Source organism: Phyllostomus discolor, chromosome 10, assembly GCF_004126475.2.
Source record: "Phyllostomus discolor isolate MPI-MPIP mPhyDis1 chromosome 10, mPhyDis1.pri.v3, whole genome shotgun sequence".
Taxonomy (NCBI): domain Eukaryota; kingdom Metazoa; phylum Chordata; class Mammalia; order Chiroptera; family Phyllostomidae; genus Phyllostomus; species Phyllostomus discolor.
The window spans coordinates 73,859,599-73,886,115 of NC_040912.2; the positions used below are offsets into that span (position 1 = coordinate 73,859,599).

At 39.2% G+C, this 26,517-nt stretch overlaps 1 protein-coding gene across 1 annotated transcript in view; it reads right to left on the reverse strand.

The window, feature by feature from the left end:
- The window catches only part of GRM8 (glutamate metabotropic receptor 8), a 796,332-nt gene that overhangs the window by 433,412 nt on the left and 336,403 nt on the right, over nt 1-26,517 (reverse strand). The window contains 5 exon segments of the mRNA XM_028526153.2: nt 11,415-11,510; nt 11,513-11,551; nt 12,829-12,983; nt 13,439-13,503; nt 13,505-13,575. Coding sequence (XP_028381954.1) covers nt 11,415-11,510; nt 11,513-11,551; nt 12,829-12,983; nt 13,439-13,503; nt 13,505-13,575 — 426 coding nt within the window.

Consider the following 26,517-nt stretch of genomic DNA (forward strand, 5'->3'; position numbering starts at 1 on the left):
GAGTCAATGAGAAAGCCTCATTTTGCACCGATAAAAGCCTTCACGAGTTCTACTGAATCAGTAAAACCAAAATGTTTGTGCACTCCTTGTCCTCATTTCACATCAGTCTGAGAGAGGGAGCTCAGCAAATCGTGGGACACAATGACCTCTAACTTTTCTTCTTCTCTAAGGTCCTTGGATACTCTGTTGGCTGACAGGATTGAACTTTATTTAAACCATCACAAATCCTGATGGGTTCCTGAGCCCTTCCTCAATTTCCCCGTGGTCTGCTGAACTGGCATATTTGGAATCTTAGATCTCTCTTGGCAAAGAATTGAATGCCACTCCCACCTAACTGCTTGGCTAACAATGTCTGTATACTATCTGAAAAAGATCTGGGTAGTAGACCCAGATCTCTGGGTAGAGCATATTCCCACCTCCCACAACAAAGGTAGGAAAAGCTTTGGTGTTTCACGAACCATGAACAAACAGGAAATTCATGCCAGCATTTTAATGTCCTTAATGAAAGATATTAATCATTTTCCCAAGTGAAAATCTACAATCCTAGCCATTTGACCACAGTGATGTAAGCAAATAAACCTATGGCTAAAAGGTTCTCCAGGGGTCAGTGGCTTAATGGAGAGTTAATACAGGGGTGGAATGACATCACCTCTTGGTCAGAATACTAACTCCTTTTTCAACAAATAGCCACATTCTAAGTCAGCTCACTGTGAGACATAGTGGAGAGGTGCACAGTGAAATAAGTTCCATTTCTGAAACAATACGAGTTCCATATATAAGCTCAATGTTTTAGCCATAGAGAGTTGTGGTGACAGAAGGGGGAACCAGAGCAATTTCAATGGCCTTCATGAAAGAGAGGTATGACAGTGACAACCACCATCGTCACCACCAAAACCCAAAGACAGGAAAAATGAGAATTTAGCAAGAATGCTTAGAGGTCAAGTTACTGGCCCAAGATCACACAGCTAAGATGCAGGGTTTAAGTGTCTAACCAATGAGGTTGAGAATTGTACTTGACACAGAAAACATAATATTTAGAAACATGTAGTTCTTCTTAGGTCTTATAATTTAGTTGATAAAATTGCAAGCACTTTGAACAGGTTTCCACTTACAGTGTAAACACAAAAGCTTAGCTAAATTATTGTCTGGGTGATAAATAGCATACTACCATCATCTGTAAAATCATATTTTTGTAGACTCGAGGGCATGTTGTTTAAAGGAATTCAGAGGTGAATTATTTTGATAAATGAAGGCATACTCTCTAATATGTGTGTTTTATAATTCTGCAACTTACATAGAAATATGTCTCCGTGAAATATTTCTTAAAACCTGTATTTCTGTTTAATTTTATATTCACTAACTAGAAAGTCAGTATTTAAGAAACCTGTGGTGAATCCATTTAATATAAACTATTTGTCTGCATTGCAAATATTAACCTCCTGATTTATTTTAGAATCTTAATTTTTCTCATATCTTAAAATAAGGCTTGTTCACATTATGTTAAATAAATAATTTCCATTTATTGGTAATATATTATATTAGTTAGGATGCTTTCAGTGACAAATAATAGAAAAGCCAATGCAAAATGGCTTTTTAAAATGAGAGCTTTATTATGATCTCATATCTCAAGAATCAAAGGGCATTCCAGGCTGGTTAATTCAGGTTTAAAGATGTCAGCAGTGACTGGGGTTTCCTCTGCTTTTGTATGGTGCTATTGTTGGTGTGATTTCCCCGCTGCCATTCCAGCTACCAATTGCAGACATAACAATAACCAGAAGAACTCCCCACCCTCTACTCCCTGAAGGGTCCTGTAAGACTTTCCTATCTATCTCCTTGACCAGAACTGCACTACAAGGCTGGCAGGCAGGACTGGACCCCTGCAATTGGATCAGACCAATCTGAATTAACTGGGTTATATGGGTTATACACTACAACAAAATTGTCGTGTTATAGGCCCGCCAGTCTAGACCTATGTTGTGTAATATGATAGCCACTAGCCATGTGTGGCTATTAACATTTAAATGTACGCTAATTAAAATTGAATAAAATTTAAAATTCAGTTTCTGGGTCCTCTAGCCACATTTTGAGTGACCAATGGTCACCTGTCTAGTGGCTACTTCATTGAACAATGCGGATATAGAAAACCGTCCTTGCCATAGAGCATTCTATTGGATGCTGCTGACACAGAAGAAAGGGAGATTGCTGTTGGGTAAGTAAGCAGCAGTACCCGCTGTGCTCCCTCTGTAGCAGGCAATGAGCTTTATGCATATTACTTCCTCTAGTTTTCCCCAGTATTACTATCATATGTTAGTCTGGACACTAGGTTGCTAGCTGAGGATGGGAAAACTTAATTAGAAGTTTCGTGACCTAGCTCACATCCCTGCAGGAAGGGTACAGTTAAGATCTTGATCACAGTCGGAACCCTTTCCATTTGTGCGCTCTGTTCTGTCGATGTGTCGGTATCATCCTTCCAGGCCAACTTGCTCCTCAGATTGAAGAACCTGACAACCTTCCCAGCCTCCCATCTCACAGCCCCACCCCAACACCCCAAAAGAAACCGATCTTTCTCTTCAGTTTCATTTTTAAATATGCCTTGGAAGGACTCTGATGATCCAGCCTGGGTCAAGCACCCAGCCTTAAACCAGTCGGTTGTAGCTGCAGAGACACTGGGGGAGGAATTAGGGTTGTAGATCAGAGATGTGTCCTTAGTGGGGGTTCACCCATTGATACTGAGGATGAGTCTCAGGAAAAAATAGAATTCCAGGATCTTTTCCTTTACCGCATTCCCGAAAGTCTACATCCCTTGAGCTCTGAATCAGGCTCTCTGCGATTTGTTTTTCACACACTTTCTGGGTCTGTTTCGCCCAGACTTATTCGTAGGCCACTGAGTCCCAACTTTGTCTCTACAGCAAGACCTCTTCTCTCAGCTTCAGACTCACATAACCATCTAATTAGATATTTCTCATATCCACCCACTTTTCTCCATGCCCAATGCAGTACAGCCATCATAACCTGGGCCACTGTCACCTCTAGAGAAATTACTGTAATGTCTAACTGGTATTTCTTCCTTAGTGTTATGCGACAGCCAGAATAATCCTACTAAAATGGAAATCCAGTTGTCATTGATCTGCTTAAAACCTTTAAGTACCTGTTCGCTGCATTTCAGAACAAATTTCCACTCCCTCATGAGACACGTAAATCTTACATGATCTGTGCTTTGGCTCTTGCTATTCTCCCAGCATACACTCTATGGCAGCCACGTTGAACTTGTTCAGTTCCTCAGACCTCTCTCCTTCTCGGTATACTGGCCTGTGTGCTTCCCTGTGTTTGAAATAATCATACTAACCACCTCTTCATCTTTTCTGAATCCTTTCATATGCAAATAATTACCCTTTATATGTAACTGTTCTGTACTCTTTTTTAGGGGTTAGGAATATCACATCTCCCTAATGCTGAACCAGAATATATTCCTTCTTTCTTTATTTTGTTTTAATGAATTGATTACCTCCATTGCCATTTAATAAGCATTGAGGGAAATACTTTTTTCTTATGTTTCTGTACTTTTCTACCCACTGCTTTATCTTCACTGACCCAAGTTTTGCTGTGGGTTTTCACATAAATGGTTCTCAAAAATGCTTTGTCACTCAATTGCCCATATTCCCTATTTCATTCCTGAGTCCTTCAGTATAATATTCCAGAGGTCATGTTTGTCTAGACACATGTAAACTCAACCAATGTAGCTAATGACAGAGACCATTGTATGCTTTACAGAAAGGGATTCCTAAACTCCTTAAAATAGGGAATACTATTTTAAGTTATTTCCAGAAAATACAAGATTTTATGTACCCGCAAAGTTCCCTGTAACCACAGGGCACTTCCTTATGCTTCTACAATTCAAGCAGGACTAGTCCTCTCAGACCACGAGCATCAATCTGACCCCTTCAGTAGTGAGGGAGCTTCACGGAGAGGGAATACTTAACCTTAGGCAGCCACTGGGAAAATATTCAGGGCACCAGAACAGAAAAAAATAGCAGAATGGGTCAGTGAAATTCAGTCCCTTGCTGGGAAAGGCCTTCATTCAGAACAGAAAAGGATGAAGGAAAGAATCAAGTGTCAAATCAGATTTCAGTCCCATCATCACCTTCGGGTAGCTTTATGGATTTAGACAACTCACTTAGGCCAGACGGACCACGATTTCTTTTCTGCAAAATAAAAGAATTGAGGAAAATGGTCTCTATGGACCTTGGCAACTCCTTTATATATACGAATTTGTGACTGACAGTGCAGTGTTCTTTTAAGTTTGAAGAGTATTTTTGAATCCTGACACGGCAAACTTTGCAATCTACTTTGCAAATTTTGGAAATACAGGTGCATCTGTACACATGCCTTTAAACTTGAGCTCTCCACTTCCAAACTTTCTAATGAGGAGACAGGCACACATACACCGTGCCTTTACACTTTACTGATTTAAATACTTACTGAAGATTAAACACACGACACAGGCTTTATTGTGTACATTTTTCCATTTTACAATTTAAAGTCTTATTTAGATGATCTTCTGTGGAACACTGTGGGTTTATCAGTAGTCTTTAGCACAGCTGAATATTTTTTTCTGCTAATGAAATGTCAGATGTCACTGCTATCTCAATAAACTAATTCCCATATCCCCTGTTACTCACAGAGTGACCCAGAGCTCATCACCTTCAATATCACCTGAGACTGGTCAGAAATGCAGACTGCCTCACCCCAGACCTACACAATCAAAATTTGCATTTTAACCAGGTGGTCAGGTGATTTGTATGCACACAAAAGCCCTATAATGGATAGGGCTTCCCATACTGCCTTCAAATGGGTAACTTTTTTTCCATAAACAAGTGAATGAATGAGCAAACTAACTGTAATTTAGCAAAGTGAATGGCTATAACTCGGTGACACTGGATTTAGAATTATAGAAGCTTGCAGTGGATAGTTCCTCCTATTTTTTAAATATAATTCTCAGTCTACTTTTATAAATGGCAAGGGGCCAATGAACTGGATGAAAAAGTTTATTCTGTTCAAGACCCACTCACAGATACTATATATATCATTAAAAACAATGTGAAGAATATTAAAATATTTACTATTTTCTGTAGGACTAACTAACCACCAATACATGATTTTTATTTCACTTTATAGCTGGTAACTTTAAAATTTCATAATTCATTTCTGTCATACATAAAATATAAAGAGAAAAAAGAAAAATACTTTTCAACTATGTGGTAAAAGCCCTGAAATAAGTAAATAATACAATAAATCAAGGATATAAAAGTCAAGCACAAACTCAAATAAAACAGATCAGGCTTCTAGTTGCAACTCTGAGACTGTGTAGTTTTTTTTAATAATTCACTGAATTTCTCTAGGTTCTAACTTCTTCATGTAGAAAATGAGAGGATGTTCTTGATTTTACATCCCAGCTATAAAATCCTAAAATCTAGTATGTCTCAAAAATCAATATCTGTTGTGTTATCTCACATGTGTCTACTAGAATTAAATATGGAATCTCAGAAGGGGCATAAACATGTAATTCTGGGGTTTCTTCTATTTCACTTGCTCAGAAGAGAAGCCTGTGGGCTAACTGCCACCTCACGATGCTGATGTAAAGACATTGTCCTCAACAGAGTTTTACTCTTGGCCAGAGACAAACAGCAACGGCAGAATACATTTTAACACAGGGAACGTTACCTTAGCTTCCCTTCATTCTGAATAACTAAGTCAAACAGTGTATATCCATCCCCCTCACTAACCACCTAATTCATTCACTCATGTGGTTTCCATGAGTCCTGGGTGAACGGGTCAAAGTTTCCACCTTTCACAGTCTCCCAAAGCATATGGAGGACTATTGAGAGGTAGTTACACCTGAAAGATATCCAGTTACTCTGGCACTGGAAAAAAAACTGACAGGTCTTTCAGAGAGCTAATTATTGAGCCTGCTATTTGGTTCAATGACAGAATCACTTGTTTATGAGAAGAAACATACTTGTGCATTGCTTTTTCCATTACCATTATTTCTATCATCATAAATAAGAATCAATAGGCCATTTCAAGTAGCATCTGCTCACCATCACTCAGCATCTGAGTGTCAGGCACATCAGTGTCCCAACCTCCTGGCTGGGGATTGAAACCCAACAGACAAGGAAAGCACTTCAAATTCAATAAGACAGTATATATGTCTGTGTGAGCAACCTGGGGACAAGGGTGATCTGTGCTTTGTCTCTCTATCGGCAGTGCAGTGTCTGGTACAAGGCAGGCTATCCAAAATAAACAAAAGTGACTAAACAATGGGTGGATAGATAGATGGACAAATGGTTAGAGCAAAACAAAGGCTTTAAGATGCTATATGGAACTGACTGGATTTATTAGGTTGGTCAGGGGATGCTGTTTTATTAAGGGCAGAGCTAGTCACAACTCATGATGGAGAAGTGAAAGCCATGGCCAAACAGTATGACCAACAGGGAGTCTGCCTTTGAGGACCAGCTCAGTGGAACATACACAGGTCCCTGCAGTCCTCACTATCTGGCCTCTCTGAAAGACAAAAATTCAGCACAACAGCCAGTAAGAAAGTTAAGTGAGACCCAAAACAAAACAAAACAAAACAAAAGCCTCTCCACTGCCAGTGAGAGTCTTGCTGAACAAAACAATGTCAGGTAAGGAAGTAACCAGAGAAAAGGTGCGAAAAAGAAAAAATGAGGTGAAGGGGAGCAGTGGAAGAAGTGTTCAGGCAGAGGCCTGAGTGGCGAAATAGGTGTGTGAACAAGGTGCAAAGACGGGGAGAGATGATGAAGAGCCACAGCTCTTGAGGGAGGGTGTGCGTGTCTGTTTGAGAAGGAGAAAGGCATTAACTTTGAGAGTGGAACAAGGGAGGGAAAAAAAGAAGAGGTCAGATAAATGTCTCTAAAATAACACCAGCACTGATAACAAGTATAAAAGATTCCTTTCTTCTTGAGAAGACAAAGGGAATTTTAAGTAGGATTAAGTAGTAGTAGCTTTCAGAACTCAGCAGACCTCCTCAGAAGCAATAACAACTACATAAATAGCTAAGTGGATGGTCGGAATCGCTTCACTTTGGAATTGGGCCAGCAAATCAAAGTTAACAGTAATATCACATCTTTTTGAAAGCTTGCCTGAGATTCTAGGAGGGAATATCATTTCAGTAAACTGTGCTGAGTTAATTTTAGGAAAAGGATGCTCCTCACTGCTTGAAGACATTCTGCAGCCCGAAAATTGATAAGACAGAAGCCCTACCCTGCTGGAAAGAATTCTCTTATCCATGTAAATACATTGTGCCAGTATCACCCCCAGTGGAAGAAAATAATTATGTTCACAGATTAGCATTGCTTCAGGTAAAATTTTACTCAAAGTGTAACTCACAAATAATGCTCTAAATACAGCAAAAGGGACTTTGCAGGTATCCCACTTTCACAGTTCCTTTTTTGACTTATTGTGAATGGTTAAAACATGAACCTTGTGAGGTCTAATTTTGAAAATTGCATGTCTTATATACATTCATTTCTAAATTAGATGGAATTGGAAAAATTGGAAATATAAATGATTTTAACATCCTGGACATTTCTACTCATGAATAGCCTGTCGATTTTTCCTCTTAAGGACATTTGACCATTAAGGTGCTAGATCATCTGCACTCTTTCCCAAAAACAGAGAAGAAAGCTGGGTGTTGATGGTAATTTGGGGCATAAGTATATTCTCTCATGATTTGGAAATATTCATGTGTTACTGTTTTTTGTTTGTTTAAATTAGGTTAGGATATTGCATTATAGACTTATGTTCTACCTAGAGACAAGTTATTTCAGTATTATCCACAGTGGAATTTGGATGAAAATCTGTTTATTGACCTTGTTCCCTAAGGGTATCTTTGCCCTAGCACTTGGAATAAACATCATTTTCATTGCACTAGAAATAGTTTTAATTGGACAGATTGTTACACCCAAACAAATCAAAGGAATCTAAAGCAGACATGGCACCAAGTCAGGATTCCGCTACAACCCAATTCAGCATCGATGTCGGCAGTAAGTATCCAACACACTTACAGATACTAAAGAGCATCTATCCTCCTCAACATTTTTGGAAAATATGAGTTGTAGAGAAACTGGGTATTCTGAAAATAGTCTGTTAAAAGTTATGTGATTAGTTAATAACTAATTTCCTACCAATTTATTATATGTAATGTACATAAGAAGAACTGTGTTTACCCCATTCATTAACTGGTAGATTTTCATTAAACAGTCTAAACAACAATAGGATATGAATGTGTAGATGATCAAATAATAACATTCAGAGTTCAGAATTAAACATGATATAGAATATATTTCAATGAAAAACACAGAGGGTACTCTGTTCATAAACCCTCCTTTCAAATTCTCCTATAAAGTAGACCCTCTTTATTTCCCACTATTCCTTAACATGCACCCCTTCTCCAGTGAGCTGGACCTCTTCATCCTTCCTCACACATCTCCATGCCCTACTCCGTGCCTTTGCTCTGCTGACCCACCTTGTCCCTCATCCTGCATGCTCTTCCTCAAGTCTTTATTAGCAAGCACTCACCTCCTCCATGAAACTTTGAGTTTTACAACCTGGATTTAGTCATACATTTTCTGAACTTCCCTAATATCTATGTCCAAATTTACCATTTAATTACCAAATGTCCCCCTCTGCTTATGTATGTCTGTCCCTATGTTTTTTTCAACTTAATCACATTATTTAAAAATAATACCTTCCTCTTCATGCTTCTCCCTAAAGTTTCTGTCAATATCCTACCCACAGTTAATTTGCCTTGTTCTAGTTGTTCTTTCTGAATATTGGGCTTATCTGAAAACATGGTTCCATGTGCTGTGCCTAAAGAAAACGTCTGCACACCCCTGCTTCTTTCCCAAGTTCTCCTGCCACATCCACTTTCTTTCTCTACTTCTTGAACAAGCATTGATTCCTCTACTTCCTTTATTCTGATTGTGTCTCACAACCTGAGTCTCTCTCTCACTTCCCATGCCTCAGCCATGCCTCTCTGCAGCACTGAGAGTGAGTGTACCCCATCTTATTCCCTGGAAACTAAGAAGACATTGACTTTCAATTCATCCCCTTCTTAAACTCACCTACTCAGTTTCCTTTCCTGACTCCTTCCCCGGAGACTTCAATTGTCATCCCTCCTCTCTGCTCAATCTCCAGTGGCAATTACGTCTCTGCCCCTCGTCTCCCAGGTCTCCATCTGCCACTCCCTAATATGTATTTTTAGTGCTGAACACTCTGTGGGGTCCCAGACCTTATGCTGCCACCTGCTGGGCAGTTCTATAGGGGCTACCAAATTTGTTAGTCCCTCCAAACCCACCATTCATTCTGTCTTCTCTGTTAAGTGAGTACATCACCATTTTCCTAGACCTAGCTGGTAGAGATTTAATATTCCGAATCTCTACTACTAACTACCACCTGCAGCGCTAATCACTCACAGGTAGTGCAAATTCTGTACATTGTGATCTTCCCTGTAACACACAAGCCCTTGTCTAGGCCATGACTACCCATGAACTACTGATGGGCCCTAACTGACCCTTCTTTTTCTTCTCTGATCATCTCTAATCCTACTTACACTTCTGACAGAGGTGTCTTCTTGAAACAGGTATCTGAGCAATGCCCTGGATAAACAGCCTCAAGGAATTCTACCCTACATGTAGGATAAAGCCCATACCCCTCAAATCTGGAGCTTCTAGAAAGTACCTCAAGAACTCGTATGACCTGGCCCCAGCCTGTCTCTTAGCTTCATCTGCCCTCACGCTCCCTCTCACTCACTACCTCATTCTTACTCACTCCAGCCTCCCTATACCTTTTTCTCCTTTCTCTACCTTGAACAAAGGAGACTTGACTGAAATCCTTCAAAAGGCTGACCTCATGTCTTCACATGGCTGACACCTTCTGGCTATATAGGTCTCATCTCAAATGTCACCTGCTAGATACAGCATTTTGTGACTGCACAGTCTAATTGCCGCCCTCCCTGCCAACACCACCTGGTCACCCTTTCACATTTACTCTGTTGCCTTTCCTGTAAGTGCATCTCAGCATCTGGAAGTCTCTATTCCTTTACATGCTTACTTACTTAGTGCCTGTCTCCTCACACTCACATGCAAGCTCTGTGAGCACACACACCTTGTCTCCCACCCTCACTCCAGCCCCCGGAACAGTGCCCAGCACGCAGGGAGCCTCAAGGCATATCCCTCCATATCCCCACCCTCGCTCTGCTTGTACATCCACTCCAGTGTGTCTCATAGCACATCCTTCATTTGAACAGCTCTTCCCAAAGGGAGTGAATACAAGGAAGGGAGGATATATCAAAATATGGGAATGAGGGAGGGATGTGTGGTTGTAAAACGTTCCTTCAAGTTTTGTAGTATTCAGGGTAGAGGGTATCCAACCTTTTGGCATCTCCGGGCCACACTGGAAAAAGAAGAGGTGTCTTGGACCACACATTAAATACTTTGCAATATGTAATCACACAAAAAAAGCTCATAATGCTTTAAGTAAATGTACGACTTTGTGTTGGGCCACATTCACAGCCGTCCTGGGCTGCATGTGGGCTGCAGGCTGCAGGTTGGAGCCCCTGGCAGAGGACTTATGTATCTTTTGTTAACATCATCTGTCTAATGTTTCATTGTTTTCTTGATCATGCTATAAACAGTGGCCCTTAAATTTCCTTTTCTGTGGGTTAGTTTCTTATATGATCTAATATGCTGTTAAATGGATTTTTAAAAATTTATATTGACCTTGTTTAATTTAATACTTAGCTCTAAGTAATTTTAATATTCCATATAATTTCTATGCATGTAATTATGATATGTTCAATTAAAATGTTTAATTCCTACATTTAAAATATGAATATTTAATATCACTATTATTTTAAGCACAGATATATAAACAAATCACTAAAAATTATAGCTGCTAGTGCTATGCAGGATATTGGAGCCAGTAGTATTATACAGGACATGGATTAAAGTAGTTTTAAAAAATGATGTCTTATAGCAAATTATTATGATTCATCATCTTTACTACATTTTAAGCTCCTGAGAACAATATCATGTCTTGCTTATTTGTCGTGTCTCACCAATCCCAATGTAGCTTTGTCCAAAGTAGAAACTCGATAAATGATTTTTTAAACAGGACTAAAATATCCCAGCACATGGCCCATATCCAATAAATACTTAGTTAACTGTAAGAACCAATGAGCTCGTGAATGATGAGTGTATGCTCAGCCCTGCTCGGAAAATGTAACAAGAGACTCAAGGAAACAGAAAATACCCTTATCATTATCTATAGAGAAAAACTGCATTTCTCAAGTAATGAAAAAACGAATGCACCAAGGGAAAACATTCAGTGGCTACCTGTGCATTTCTTTATATGACTGTTCCTTTTTCCATGTGATCCTAACTTGCATCCGAAATTCTCCTCCCAAAATTCTGCGAACCATACATTTCTCGATTATTGGCAAGAGTTCGGCTTCTAAAGTATCGATCAAATCCTATTTTAAAGAAGAAAGCATGATTTTAATATTCTTTCATAATCAAAACCAACTACTATCAGAGATCTTAAGTAGATATTATGTTATATTGGATCATTGCATTAAAAAAAAACCCAAAGTGTGTTAATAAATGGGGGAGAACCAAAAGCTTCCTTATGGCAAAGCCAAGAGGAATCAGTGGACAATATTTCCACCCTAACCATTCACCATTCAGGCGCCTGGCTCTAGGGATGAGCATAACAGGAAAGCCTGTTGTTGGTGTTATCTCAACCTCTCCGTCGGCCGTCGCCGTGTATCCCAGCAGCAGTAGGACCAGCCATCCCCGGAGCGCAGGCTAATATGCAGAACCAACTGGGATTTTCTCATTAGCCACTTTCTCCTTCCTTCCTTCCGTCTTCCTCATTACCGCCCGTCCCTTCGTCTCTAGCCGCTTTCTTCTGTTCTTCTTTTATCTTTCTCTCTCTCGTCCTCTCGCTCTCTCCCCCCCTCACTCTCTCTCCCCCTCCCTCCCGTCTCTCGCCCCCGCCCGCCCTCTCTCTCTGTGCCCCCTCCAACCTCACCGGGGGTGGTGGTAATGTTCAGGCTTCTATACTCTACCCACCTCAAAATTTATCAGTCCCTAGATGTTCCACTTTAGCTAGTTCAACTAACTAATCAGTACTAATGTAACCTTCTGGAGTCATGGTAAATGGGCTAAAAGTGTCAGCCTGCTAAGTTAATGACCTCATTGAAGGGAGACCACCTGGAAATAATGCCTCACTTCAAAAGGATAATGAGAAAGAGGGGAATTTCTACCGCTATCTAGACCATTGGCAAAGACATTTGGGAGACAGACCACCTTTCAAGGGTGTTTCACATCTTTGCTGTAGTGTTTACTCCATCCATAGGGTCAGCCTAGCATCATCTCTTCATTTTCTGTGAAGCAAGCACTCTCTCTCCAACAGTGCTGTAACCATCATATATGTCCATGGAAATATGAGAATTTAAAGGGCAATATCATGGAAGTCAGTAACATCATAGAACAATCAAAGCCATAGAATATCATAGAGCCAACTATAATCGCCTTTCTTAAAAATATATTCAATAGGTACTCCTCTAGTGAAAAAAAATATGCTGGGTTAAGCAGTTACTATCTTGGTGACTCTGCCATCAGAACCGGAAATTCTATCCAGAGCCATCAATAATGGGTATGTTTCATTATATGCTGATACTCTGGTTTTGCCTTTGAATTTTGATTTAATTGGAATGAAAACAAATTCTCTTTGGTGCATCCTTACCATCGATTGATGTTCTTTTGGGCAAAATCGTCACAGCCCCTTCAGCAATTTCTTCCTGCTGATAAACAGGTGCTATTTTGGATCCCCAACTATCTGAGCCAATCCAGAGAAAATGCCCACTTTGGTTTAATCTTTTTGCTGCTTCCAATATCCTCCTATAGGAATAAAAGTAAATAAAACATACCACATTTATCAAGAAACACTACACTCATGAATGTTACAAGACACCTATATCAAGTTATACACACTCAGTAGGTCGCCATTCAACAATCAGTCTATCATTCTAACTGCCGGGGCTTATCTCCTAAAGGAAATATACTAGCAACTTTAACTCTGGCAGCTGTTAATTAGCTTTATTCTTAAACTCATTCACTTTATTCCATCATCCTCACTTGTCTCACTTCTTTCAGTCCCCGGGTTTTACTCTATAGACATTTCAGACTTAAAAACTAGAAACTATTGTGTCTCTGTGTACCAGAAGGCAATCTGTAATTGCATAAGAATGTTGCAATTCCTGTGAAATCTCACAAGATTTATATTGAATATGAAATATGTCATAGGATGTGGGCCACAAATCTGATCCTACATAAGGAAGAGGAGCAATCAGCACCTGATGTCATCTTCATTGGCAAACATAATCACTGCCCGAGCGTTGGGTGTTTCCAGCAGGCGTTTTGATAATTTTTTCAAATTCTCCAGGTCTTGGTTCACGTGGAATTTTCTGTGATTGGGCAATGCAAACACCACCTATTTTTTGGAAAAAGAAGAAAGTGATTCAGAAAGGGCATTTATTTAATTAACAAAGTTAATGAGGTTAGCTACCTTATAAAAACACATGATTTGATACAGAATATTGTTTCTCAAAACATCTGCCATTCTTACCTATTAAAAGCAATTATGTTTGTTTGCATTATAATGTGTATATCAAATAAATTACATAAATTACTTAATCATACATTAGATCAGGAGTATTTTTTCCCCAAGTTTAAACATTATCTTTGTGGATGTCTGTAAGGAAACCAGAATGAACAAAAAAGTGTAACAAAAGTTCAGGAGTCAAGAAGTTTTGGTGTCAAGGGCTATTTTGATTCATTTAACAAAAGCTGAAGGACAATTGCCTGGATTAGTAAAAAGCATGAGTAAGTCTTTCTGATGCATGGGACCACCAATAGGAAGGTCTTTTAGCTATTTTTATTTATTAGGAGAGCTCCTTTAAAGTTAATTTCATCTTAAGGCTCATAGTAAGTTTAGCAAGATTTCTGTGTGTTAGCATAAAGACATGCAATCACACAAGTGGTCTTCCAGACTGTTTGAGACACGGGTAAGTCCTCAGCTGAAATGCCTCAACCATGAAAATCAAAATGACAGACATCCCATCCCACTGGTACAGCAGGGGAAAAAATCTTTTGGCCTTTCCTTCTAGGGCAAAAAGAGACCAAAGAGAGAAGTTTAGAATAGAATCTCTTTCCCTGGGCAGGGATAGAAGAAGAAAGAGGTTTCTCAGTTGCAATAGAGCAGAGATACAACACATACTAATACTAGAAAAAAAGCGGTGTTAGCAATATGTTTCAGTTCTATTATGATTTAAACAGACTTCTTTAGTCAGTTGGGTATTAAGTCACCATTTATACCATTGCTTCAGTAGGCATTTTACTCCCAAACAATTAGCATGCATTCAGTTACCCAGAAGTTACTGGTACCGTTGTATGCTGGCATTAGGCTAGACACTGGGAATACACAGTCTAATCCAGGAATTACCATCCAGTTTGTGAGACAGACATTCCAATAAATTATTATTGGACTATATAACAAATTTTAGAAGAGAATGTATCATACATTGAGGGCACAGAAGAAGGCATAAGTAAAAATGCTTGAGAGAGATGGATTTTAAAGGGCAATACACACTCATATGAGGACAAAAGCAGAACATTTCGGAAACAGGCCAAGGTATGAAAGAACCTTGTTTAATCATGGCCTATGGTAGAGACTGGCTAGTATTTGAAGTTGGAAAGAATGGTCAGATCTAGCTTGCGAGTGACTTTGTTAGACATGCAAATAATTAGGACTTTATCTTGAAAACAGCAGTAACCCACCAAAAGTTCATAAGCAGGAAAACTGCAGAATGGACTTTATGCTTTAGGGAAAAATCTCAGGTAACCAAACAAAGAAGAAATGTCTCATAGCCAGACAATGGGTGTCCAGTGTATTGTGATCAGGCTTAACATGTGTGGAAACAATGTATGATTCACAGTTGTAGAGTACTGAAGGCTTATTTTTCTTTAGGTTAGAGCACAGTCCAAATTATCTCTGCGATAGCAATAATCTTACTAACTTTACAATATGTTCTCCAGGGGTGGGAATTGCCCATAATCCATACATGGAGCCTATAGTTAGCTAGCCTACTGATCATTCATTCATTCATTCAGTAATATGTATTGGGTGCCCACTTGTCTGTGTGGGGGCCATGGGATGCAATGGTGAATAATGAACAGATATGGTCTCTGCTTTCACAGAGTTTAGAAATACGCATGAGCCAGGCTTAATGCAAAAAAAAAAGAAAAAAAGAAAAGAAAAGGTATATAATTATAAATTATGACAAATCCTATGAGGAACAGCAATGGGATTTTTTAATCTCACTTAAAGATATGTTTATTGATTTTGCAAAGAGAGAGAAAGGGGGCAGAGAAAGAAAGAGAGACAGAGAGAGAGAGACAGAGAGAGACATGTGAGAGAGAAACATCTGTCAGTTGCCTCCTGTACACACCCCAACAGGGATCCAGCCTGCAACCCTAGGTGTGTGCCCTGAGCAAGGATCCAACTGACAACCTTTTGGTGTATAGGATGATGCTCCAACCAACTGAGCCACCCATCCAAGGCAGAGCTAGGGAATTTAATTTAGATTGAGCAGTGCTCAGGAAGAGACTCCTTAAAGTGGTATCACTTAGTTGAGGTCAGGAAAAAGACAGAGTGAGGGTAAAGAACATGGGTAGGGGCAGGAAAGAGCCAGTGGAGTTAATGAATGATGGGGAGAGAAGTATGAGACAAAGATGGGAGGTAGACAGGGGTCAGATCATGTATTGCTGTGGAGGGCCTGTGGAAGATTAGGAATAATTAGCCCTGGCTGACGTAGCTCAGTGGATTGAGTGCGGGCTGTGAACCAAAGTGTTGCAGGTTCGATTCCCAGTCAGGGTACATGCCTGGGTTGCAGGCCATAACCCCCAGCAACCACACATTGATGTTTCTCTCTCTCTCTCTCTCGATCTCCCTCCCTTCCCTCTCTAAAAATAAATAAATAAAATCTTTATTAAAAAAAAAGAAGTAAAATAAAAAAAGAAGATTAGGAATAATTAAAATGTTTAAGTTCCTCACTAAATGTTTTAGTAGCCCACAAGAATATGTCACATCAATGCATTTTACAAAAGAAAAATAGTTGAGGATTGTTGATGTAGGAGGCACCCTAGAGTGGAAAGAACACCAGGCAATGAGCCCAGTTGGGAGGTTACAGGGTTAGGGAAGGGGAAAACACAGTGCTCCCTATGCTGGAGATGAGCAGATGGAGCTGTCAAATAAAAATTGTATATATTTACATTGTACTGATTCGATCTAAGTAGGAGGTAGTGAGAAATCACTAAGCATGACTTTAAGGTTTTGTCCTTTGTGACCACTTTATGTGATGTCACCATTAAACAAGCAGGAAAAATAGGAGAGTGAGCAGGTATGTGAAGGAGAAAAGCATGATTTCAATTCAGGACAGGTTGTCTTTGAAGTACCCATGAAACATCAAACTGAAAAAGTGGGTCTGGAGTTAAAGAGAGAGAAGGGAAATGTAATTATAATTTGTCAGATGCTGACACAGTAGGCAATGAAAGTGTTGGGAGTGAAGAGATCACTCTAAGGGAATATTTAAGCCAAGAGTAAGAAATGGGGAATGATGGAACTTGGAAAACCCACTAGCTTGGAGAGAGGGCCAGTGAAGGAGACTTGGAAAGGAGTGATCACGTAGTCTGAGGAAGAATCTTTTGGGACAAATTCTAGCAGTAAATTGAAAACTATGGTATAATGTCTTTAAATATCAAACAAACAAATAGACAAAAAACTGTGGTGACTGGAGGCATTAGGTAACCATAGAAATGTAAGACCAAAACCTTAACAACCCACTAGGGAACAATAGCTTTTTTAATGTATGACTGCCCTTTTAATTAAATGGCTGTGATTACTTAAGCATCTCATTAAAGACTTGCCATATCTTAAGTATCATTCTGAGATTACTACTACTTCATAGCCTGAAGGATTGAAGGCTGGAAAATTTTACTATGACTATTTCATATAAGGCAAACAGACAATCAGGCATGGACTTTAGCCTGGATTCATTGATTCATTCATTCATTCAGGAGCTATTGAATATTTTTGTTAGTAACTTGGGTTTCTACATCGTCTAAATCCACTTCATATTTTTTTATTCCTGTGCCTCACCTAATATTTGTCAGCCTGGCCCATTGTATTTTTTCAGGAAAGTTGGGTTACACAATTAATTGACTTTGCTGAACAAATACTTGTGGGAAATTGTTCCACAGGGCCCTTGGCTGTTTGGTGCCTTAGGGATATTTTATTAAATTATGGACTGCATTGCTTCTCAATGATTAGAGTTAAAGATTAGGATTCTATTCTTAGCCCCGAAACTCATTCACACTTTCTATCTTCATATCTGTCACAAAAGCCAGACAGTTAATCCATTCATAAGCTTTCATTGTCTACTATGTTTCAGGAGCTACAGATATTCAAAGATGGCCTGTCCTCAGCAACCTTATAATTAAATGACAAGATGTACACATTAAAAAGCCAAATAAAAATGTAAAATTATCGAATGATAAGAGATAACAGTGTAAAAATATTAAAATAGAGTAACAATTAATGCCATCAGCCAAAACAGTCCTATGACTTCATATAAGTCATTATATACTGTTAGGGTTTGATTTTAAAAAGTGAGATTTAGTCAAATGTTCATGCTTAACCAAAAATATATTTCCTTACAATACTCATTATCTATTTTTCAACAGACTCTCTGACTTGATTTAGATTCCTGGGGTGGGCAGGAGCAAGAGAAGTTGCCCTCCATCAAAGACCGTGTCTGCTGCATCTATTTTCCATACCTCACTCTGAAAGAGCACTGGCTGTGTACACTTCCAGGGGCACTGCCTTTCCCATTCTGCAGGTGTGCTCAGTTCTGCAGGAAATCATTTTTGAAGCTTAGCAGTTAGGGGAAAAATGTTGTATGGAGGAATTTATAACTGACTGTTTTCTAGAATTTCCTGATTTCATTGCCTATGGAAAGTTATTTCCTTTTGATTTCATTCTATGATGATAATTAAAAAATCATTTGTTCAACTTCACTCTGTAAGCTTAGGTACACTTTACAACATGTGAGATGGCTCCTTCCTAGTCTCATTTACTCTATGATACCTTACTGCTCCTAAAGGCAGAACTCTAAGGTTGGTGTAATCACCATATTTCTGATGTGGAAACTGAGAAACAGATATCAACAGCTAGCAAAAGGTTGGAACCCAGGTTCAAAGCCAGATCTGTTTGACTCAAGGTCTAGACTTTTCCATCATCTTGCCCATCGATGAATGACTATACCTGTTGCTTAATGGTTTAGTGGATACAAGAAATTGATCAATAAGATAAGCAAATTTAAAGACTTTTTAAAAAAACCCAGCAGGTCACCCCTAACAAATGTAACTGATAGTTATATAAATACAGTAATTCTATTGAGTTTTAAGAACTTCATTAAAATAGTTAGATCTCATGCAGATTATAGGACTGAGTTAATATTCTTCAGTATATATGTAACCAGTCTACTCTCAATAAACTAAACAAAATAAATATACCTTAATTAAGTTTGTTAAAACTATAATGTCAAAAATTAAAAATAAAACTTCCTATTAAAAAAAGAAACACCTTTCTTGCTAGGATTATGTCCTAAGAACCCTGAAACACCAATCCAAAAGAACCTGTGCATCCCAATGTTCATAGCAGCACAATTTACAAAAGCCAAGTGTTGGAAGCAACCTAGATGCCCATCAGTAAATGAATGGATCAAAAAACTATGGTACACTTACACAATGGAATTCTATGCAGCAGAAACAAAGAAGGAGCTCCTACCCTTTGCAACAGCGTGGATGCAACTGGAAAGTATTATGCTAAGTGAAATAAGCCAGGCAGTGAAAGACAAATACCATATGATCTCACCTTTAACAGGAACCTAAACAACAAAACAAAGAAACAAGCAAAATATAACCAAAGACACTGAAATAAAGAACCGACTGATAGAGTTCAGAGGGGAGAAGAGAGGGAATTTCAGGGGAATTTCAGGGGAAAAGGGGAAGGGTTTATAGGAATGAGTATAAAGGACACATGGATAAAAACTAGGGGTGGGTGGAAATGGGAAGGAGGAGGGAGGGCTGGGTGGGTGGGTTGGGATGGGAGTAAAAGAAAATTGTACTGCAACAATAATTAAAATAAATTTTTATAATTCAAAAAGAAAGAAAAAGAAACACCTTCCCAATTGCCTCTGTAAATATCTGTCCTTAGGAAGACTTTCCTGGATTCTCTAGTCTTCCCCTTCACATTTGTACTGCAGCAACCACAAGAATTGTATTTTTAAAAATTCTGTTATTTGTTTTCACCCTAGTCTATAAGCTCCATGACTAATGAACCTAGTCTTCCACATTTAGCACCATACCCCCCAACACCTATCACTGCTTGGTACACAAAGACTTCAACAAATATTTGTTAATTAATAAATGAAAGACCTGTAATACATATTGCTGAAACAGAGAAAGATCACAGACAATCCTGTCTTCAAACTCCTCTCAGCCAAGTAGGGAAAAAATGCATATAAATATATATTTAAAAATAAGTAGCATAAAAAAATTGCATCAGGTAATGTAGAGGAAGTTGCCAAAGAAATGATCTCTATCTCCCAAAATAGCTTTTAATGGAGTTGTATGAATTAGAATGTCACCTTAGCTCTAGTTTATTTATCTTTAAAGTTGCACAATAATTTGCTTTTAATGATACAATAGCAAATTTGTAAACAATTCTATTCATAATTTTTATCTCTTTAGAAAGCTGAGACTCATGGGTGAGTAGCCCAATGTCTCTTGTCTGAGAGATGAAAGGTTCGTGTCGATGTGTTGGTTTGCTAGTGCAGAAGGATGCTGGAATGAGAAAGAAAACAGCCTGGGAGCCCAAAGACCTGAGGGGGGTCTTGTGTGACCTTGAACAAAGTCTCTTATGTCTCAGTTTCTTTACCCCTGTGACAGGTTCATAATAACTATGACCCAAGATGTCAAGAGAATAAAATTAAAAGGGTAAAATGATAAAGTTCTATATAAATGTGGTATATTATTATACTATTATCAATAACCATGACCAGATAAGCATCATCACCAGACCTGAGATGGGAGATAGTTGATATTTAGACCTAACACATGTGTTTGTCAACAGATCATATTCTTAAACCAACCCTTCACCATTCTTTGTATAATATTATCAAGTATCTTAAATCCTGACAAGTGATGCTTGCCCATTGTCTGTAATGACTATATTACAAATTTGTGTTTGTAAATAACTAAATTTCACTGTCCACTTATTATTGGCCATCACAATGTGAGAGAGGCAATCTCAATGTAAGAGAATATTAAAAGTTAGTTACATTCTCTTCCCAGCCCCCCAACTTTCTACCCAAAATCCAAGTCCCCTTTCAAAGGAAGTCCATAAGTATTTCAAAGATCTAGGTTGAAAAGTTAGAATTTACTCTTTAAAAGAATGGCAAACACTATTAAACTATTAATGGCGCCAACTATTAAGAAGTAAAGTTGTGGAAATAGCCACATGTTCTATCTCATTTAAACATTTGCTTATTGACTATTAATCGGCTATAATTTAAAAACTGAGACAATATTCTTGCCTGTTGGGCTCCCCAGAAGCAGACCCTAAGAAGGAGTTTGAAATGTATATTTAACCTTGGCCTCTACTCTATGGAATGCTGAGGAATGAAGCAGAACTGGGCAGAGGTGTCCAGCTGGCTGTGGCCCAAAGAAAAACAGCCAAGGTCTGGGGAGCTCTGAGGCTAGGATGGCCTCCAGAGTTGTCCCCAGATTAGGTCAGGAAGGTGAACCATTATATCTCCACATCTATCAGTCATTGGATGTGGGCATTCCTGGGTAGGGGGGCAGAGACATGGGGCAAGGCAGCTCTCTGTAGCCAGGCTACCCTTCAAGGAGCTATAGAGAGGTCCCCGAAGCAAGGGCAACATATCCTTCACTGAATGGAGATCTGATCTGATGGGAGACTCACCATATATACAAATTAAGATTTATAGATAAATGAAGATGTATCTCTAAATTGACAATATAAGTCAAATAATTAATAACACTTTATTGTTTAATTGCAAAACCCCTCTTCAAAGAGGACTTATTGGACAGAGAAAGGCAATGTATAAAAATTGTACAAAACTGGAATGGTAGCTAGCTCAGAGAAGAGACATAGGGTCATAAAACTCCCCAGTATTTAGAGTTTTGTTAAAGCAATCTGAACAGATAAAGAATCATGTTTTTGCCCTGGCTGGCATAGCTCAGTGGATTGAGCGCGGACTGGGAACCAAAGTGTCCCAGGTTCAATTCCCAGCCAGGGTACATTCCTGGGTTGCAGGCCATAACCCCCAGCAACCACACATTGATGTTTCTCTCTCTCTCTCTCCTCCTCCCTCTCTCCCTCTCCCTCCCTCCCTTCCTCTCTAAAAAAAAAAAAAATCATGTTTTTAGTTGTTGCTTATTTTTAAGGACAAAAATTATATTAATAATGTCCAAGGAAAAAGGTAAAACAAGAAACAATGTCAAAGCACCAAGCTCCAACTGTTGTGAAAATCAAAGATTAAATAATTAGAATGAAGTTGTTAGCATAGGTAGCTAGATATAAATAAAGGAAGGGAGCAAAGGGAATCAGACATTATGAAGTATAACAAGCTAGGGAGCTGAATGGGATAATAAGCCTGCTTGCTCCACTAGGAAACTACAGCTTCACACACTCCCCAGGGACCACCAGTTCCTTTCCTACAGATTACTGGGAAGGGGGAAAGGGGTAGAATAACAAAGTAGAAGCCTAGATGGTGTAGGGGGAGGTGCTTCTATTTTGAGGCATGTGCAACAGGAGCCAAGATGACCATAAAGACCTATCAGTCTAGCCTGGGAGAAAGATCAGATTGGATGAGGGACACAGGACCCCAGAAGATCTAGGAGATGGACTGGTTACAGGGAGAACCCAACGCCAGTCCGTGAAAGATGGGGAAATTGAATAGTTATTTTGAAAAAGTGCTTAGCCCTTCCCAAGCTCAAGATAATATAACACAAGCTTAATAAAAAGTGTTTCCCGCCTCTCAGTAACACAAGCTCACCCCATTTGTTTCTCCATTCTCTCTCCATAGCAGCCACACAGCCTGGCAGCCAGACAAGCTCCAAGTGCAAGCCCGCGTCCAGCAATGCAGCACCAACCAGAGTGTAGCAGGGAACAGACTACACTCATGGATGGGGACAGATGTGGACTAAACTGGATTAAACTGGACTAGGCATGCCACACAGCTTTTGGACACTGGCCTTCCTTCTGTGCTTGATGAAGACAAGGAATTTTTTCCACAGCGAGGACAAAGGGCAATGACATACTGGGACCTGGGGGCAACCTTCTATTTCCCACCCAAATGAATCTTACCACCAGACCTTATCCTTCTATGTGGGTTCCTGAAAATGCTTTTCTCGTGATACCACAAGGCCCCCATTTCCACCGGCTATAAAATTACTTACAAAGCTATATATAGAATATTAAATGGGATTCTTCTTTAAACAACATGATTACTACCAGTATCTCAAGTTGTTACACAATTTTGGTCAAGTTCTTGAGTAAATCAGGTCAAGTCTCTGATTATATAAATTGTTAGATCTGCATGACAGACTTTGGTTTCAGTACATAAAAAAATCAACATAATTAACTTTTTATCAGTTGTTAAAGAGAATAACTAAACTGTTGGTAAAAAGTGATTGGTCAACATTTTTGATTGACCATTAAGAAATTATCTATAACAGACTGTTTTTGCTCCAATAAAAATGTGATATAGCTAGTCAACTGTTATTTCTTAGGAAAGCACCTTCAGATAATAGCAATGAGCAGAACCAAATAAGTTTTTTTTTCTTAAATACAATATTAACACATAAACTCTTAGGCTCCAGATCCCAACTCCAATTTGAGAGTGGGGAGATTTCCTCATCTTCAAGCAATTCTCTGGACCCCAACTGTCCTACAGTGCAACTCCTGACATTATCTTCAAAGATATAGCATCAGAATCCACATGTTAAGGGTCCAGTTCCATAAGACTGCCTCCCTCCCCAGTTTGTTACCTTCGGTTTTCCTGGCAACCAGCCCTGTCCCTAGGTTAACTAAGGTTTTTTTCCAAAGTCATTTTGTTAACAGAAAACACCTTAATCACACTCATCACTTTAGAAATTCCAAGGGTTTTAAGAGCACTATGCCAGAAACAGGGACAGAGACCAAATATATATTTCTTATTATAAATCACAATATCACAACTCTCCACTCTAATTACCCTTAGCATCGTTTCTTCCATCTTTCTGGAAGCATAAGTAAAATAACAATTTTGGCTTACTGTAATTGGTCCTTTGGCGATAGTTGAGTTAAATTTGTTCTAAAGTTCAAATAAGTGTAATCACGCCTCTTGTAACTATTTTCACTTCCTTAGGTGGTGTACAATTGGGAATTAGCAGAAAAGTGCATCATATGATGAACGTGTGTATGTTTATCAGCTTAAAGTGCACTTTGTGAAAGAGATTTATCTCACACATTAAAGAAAAAGTGTTATCTTTAACAACATGGATTTAAAAGAGCAAAATTAGACTTAAATCTGTTTCTCTTCTCTCTCTCTCTCTCTCTCTCTCTCTCTCTCTCTCTCTCTCTCTCTCTTCTCTCTCTCTCTCACACACACATGCATTTTATGCTTTTTCCTCTTATCAAAGCAATGAAACGAGGGAATGAAGCTGCTGCTACAAAAGAAGCATGAGCCAAATGCCGTTCCCCTCTATGTCCCATGAAGAACAGCAATATGGACAACCCACTATGAAAATGAATGGCACAGAGAGCTCTTCTCCTGCCCTGCGCATCTCCACGGGACTCTCAGATAGATACTGACGCTCTGGAGGCAGATTGGGCTGAGATGGGCTCCCAGGGTCAGTATCCATACATACTAGGCTTCCTAGCTCAGTCACAGCTCATGACAGATCCGAATGTCTGCTCAGGAAAACAGTGGGATACTGGTTACAGATATCATCTCTGGGGCACAACATCCCGGCCCTTCACTTGCTGGCTATGTGACTCTGAGTTAGTTATGTGACTTCTCTGTGCCTCTGTCCCTCACCTGAAGATTGAAAAGTGCTAGTATCTTCCACATGGGCTATTGTGAAGGGATAAAAGCACTTAACAGATTCATTTTTTTCTCAAAAATACGTTAGCTATAAATTATTTAAAATAAGATTGACAAACCTCAAACAGATATGGTAGCTCACTTTCACCAAGCAATATCCATCTATGACATTATCTGTAGACATCTGAGATTGCATTCCCAAATGTACATAGAATAATAACTCTTACTAGAGATTCCAGTCAATGGGGATGTGAACTGCAGAAACTTCTACAGTTAGAAGGAAAACTCGTGTCCACAAGGGACAGCTAAACATGTGATGTGTTGCCTCTTCCAGCTCCTGAAAACCAGAAATAGCTAAGGAGACATGGGCATGAGGGAAGAAAGAAAAAAGAAGACAAGAGAGAAGAGACTAGAAAGCAGGCCATCCAGACTAGAAGTGCCTTTTGAGGTGCACAAAATATGAATTCCCTATAGGGTCAAAACAGCAAATGTGGGCTAGGAACAGTTAGAAAAGGAACTCTAGATTAGTTTTAAGTAAGTTTTACTAATGTGTTGTTTGCATTTGAATTTATTTGGATTAGTTTCTTAGTATTATATTTTCAAGTATTTGGGGATTTTAATTATTATGTGTTTGTTTTTGGCATTTCAAAGTAGATTTCCAGGTACTGGGGCCAGCAATATGACAGGAAGGTTTCAAAAGATAAAACTAATTCCCTGTAAATGCTCAAATGTCCAATATGAAAACACTCTCTAAGAGAAGTTTCATACTTTCCAGCCCATTGCCTGGAAAAAACTATTATGCCCAAGACTATTGGAATGAAAGTGAGCACTGTTTAAATTTTTTACTCATTCTGGACTAGAAAAAATTAGTATTAGACTTTGAATTGAGCTTATTTTAGTTAAAAATGGCATTGGACTTGAATTAAGCTCATTATAATTAATTTAGAAATTAGTAATTCTGTTATAGATTAGGACTTCATTACAGAATTATACCATTTAAATTAGTGAGGTTATATGGGCGACGTGTGTGGCATCTACCCTTCTTCAGGTCATTCAAGAAATATTTATGATCACTTATAAAATGTCAGATGCTTTAGACACAGCGCACACAACATTGAACAGCACAGAGGGGCCTCTGACTCCATAGAGCTCATATCTATTTAGAGAGTCTAGTTAAGCCTGATACCTGTGGGCATTCACTAAATGGATGATAAATGAATGAATAAGAAGCTCCTATTTCATGATATAGTGAGTTAATCTAATAAAGAAGCAATAAGCATATCCATGTATTAAAAATACCATCATTCAGAAAAAGGCAATGTATCTCCTGTATCTATATTATATCTGTACATAACAAGGTCATTTCCAATATCTTCTACAAATAGGACACTCTCCACAGCATCTCAATAGCAGCTAACCAAGCTTGCAAACCATGAGCATTCTATCCAGCACGCAAGTAATACCGTATTCTACTTATCAGCATTACCTAAATTCTGCCATACGTTGGCTTTCAATCAGTGGTTCTGACTCAGAATAGCATTTTCAACAGATACTCAAAGTGGGCTGACATTCTTGATTTAAGAAGAAGGCACTAATAGCTAAAAGATTATTATTATTTTAGCTAACTAACTCTTTAATGCAAAATTGCATCACCACCAATGTACAGAAGTGACTAAACTAAGAAATAGGACTTTATAGAACAAAGGACTTCCGGCAAGATGGAGGAATATGTGGACGCCTCGTACCTCCTCACACAACCAAGATTAGAACAACAATAATTTACAGATAGAATACACTCAGAACTGATAGAGGATTTATCTGAATGGAAGTCGGACAGCCAAGAAGTTGAAGTTAGCACCGTACATCCAGACTGGTAGGATACGACAAGCCGGGTGGGCGCGGAGCCGGGCGGGCTCGGGGCTGGCATGGGTCGGCCCCGGTGGAGGTCAAGGAAAATTTGGCACGAAATTGGTGCGACAGCCATCCGGGGTGCAAGAAGGCAGCGGTGACCCCGAGTACGCAAGCTGTGGCTGGCAGACCCAGTGAGGCAGCGATTGTGGACCAGAGCCGAGCTCGCAGCCCAGGATCCCAGAGAAGGGTCTGAGCCCAGGAGAACGGAACTACCACCATTGTTCCCTCCCGTCCCTGCTCCCGCTCCCACCCCCACATATAACATCACAATCTAGCCACTGGGGTGCCCA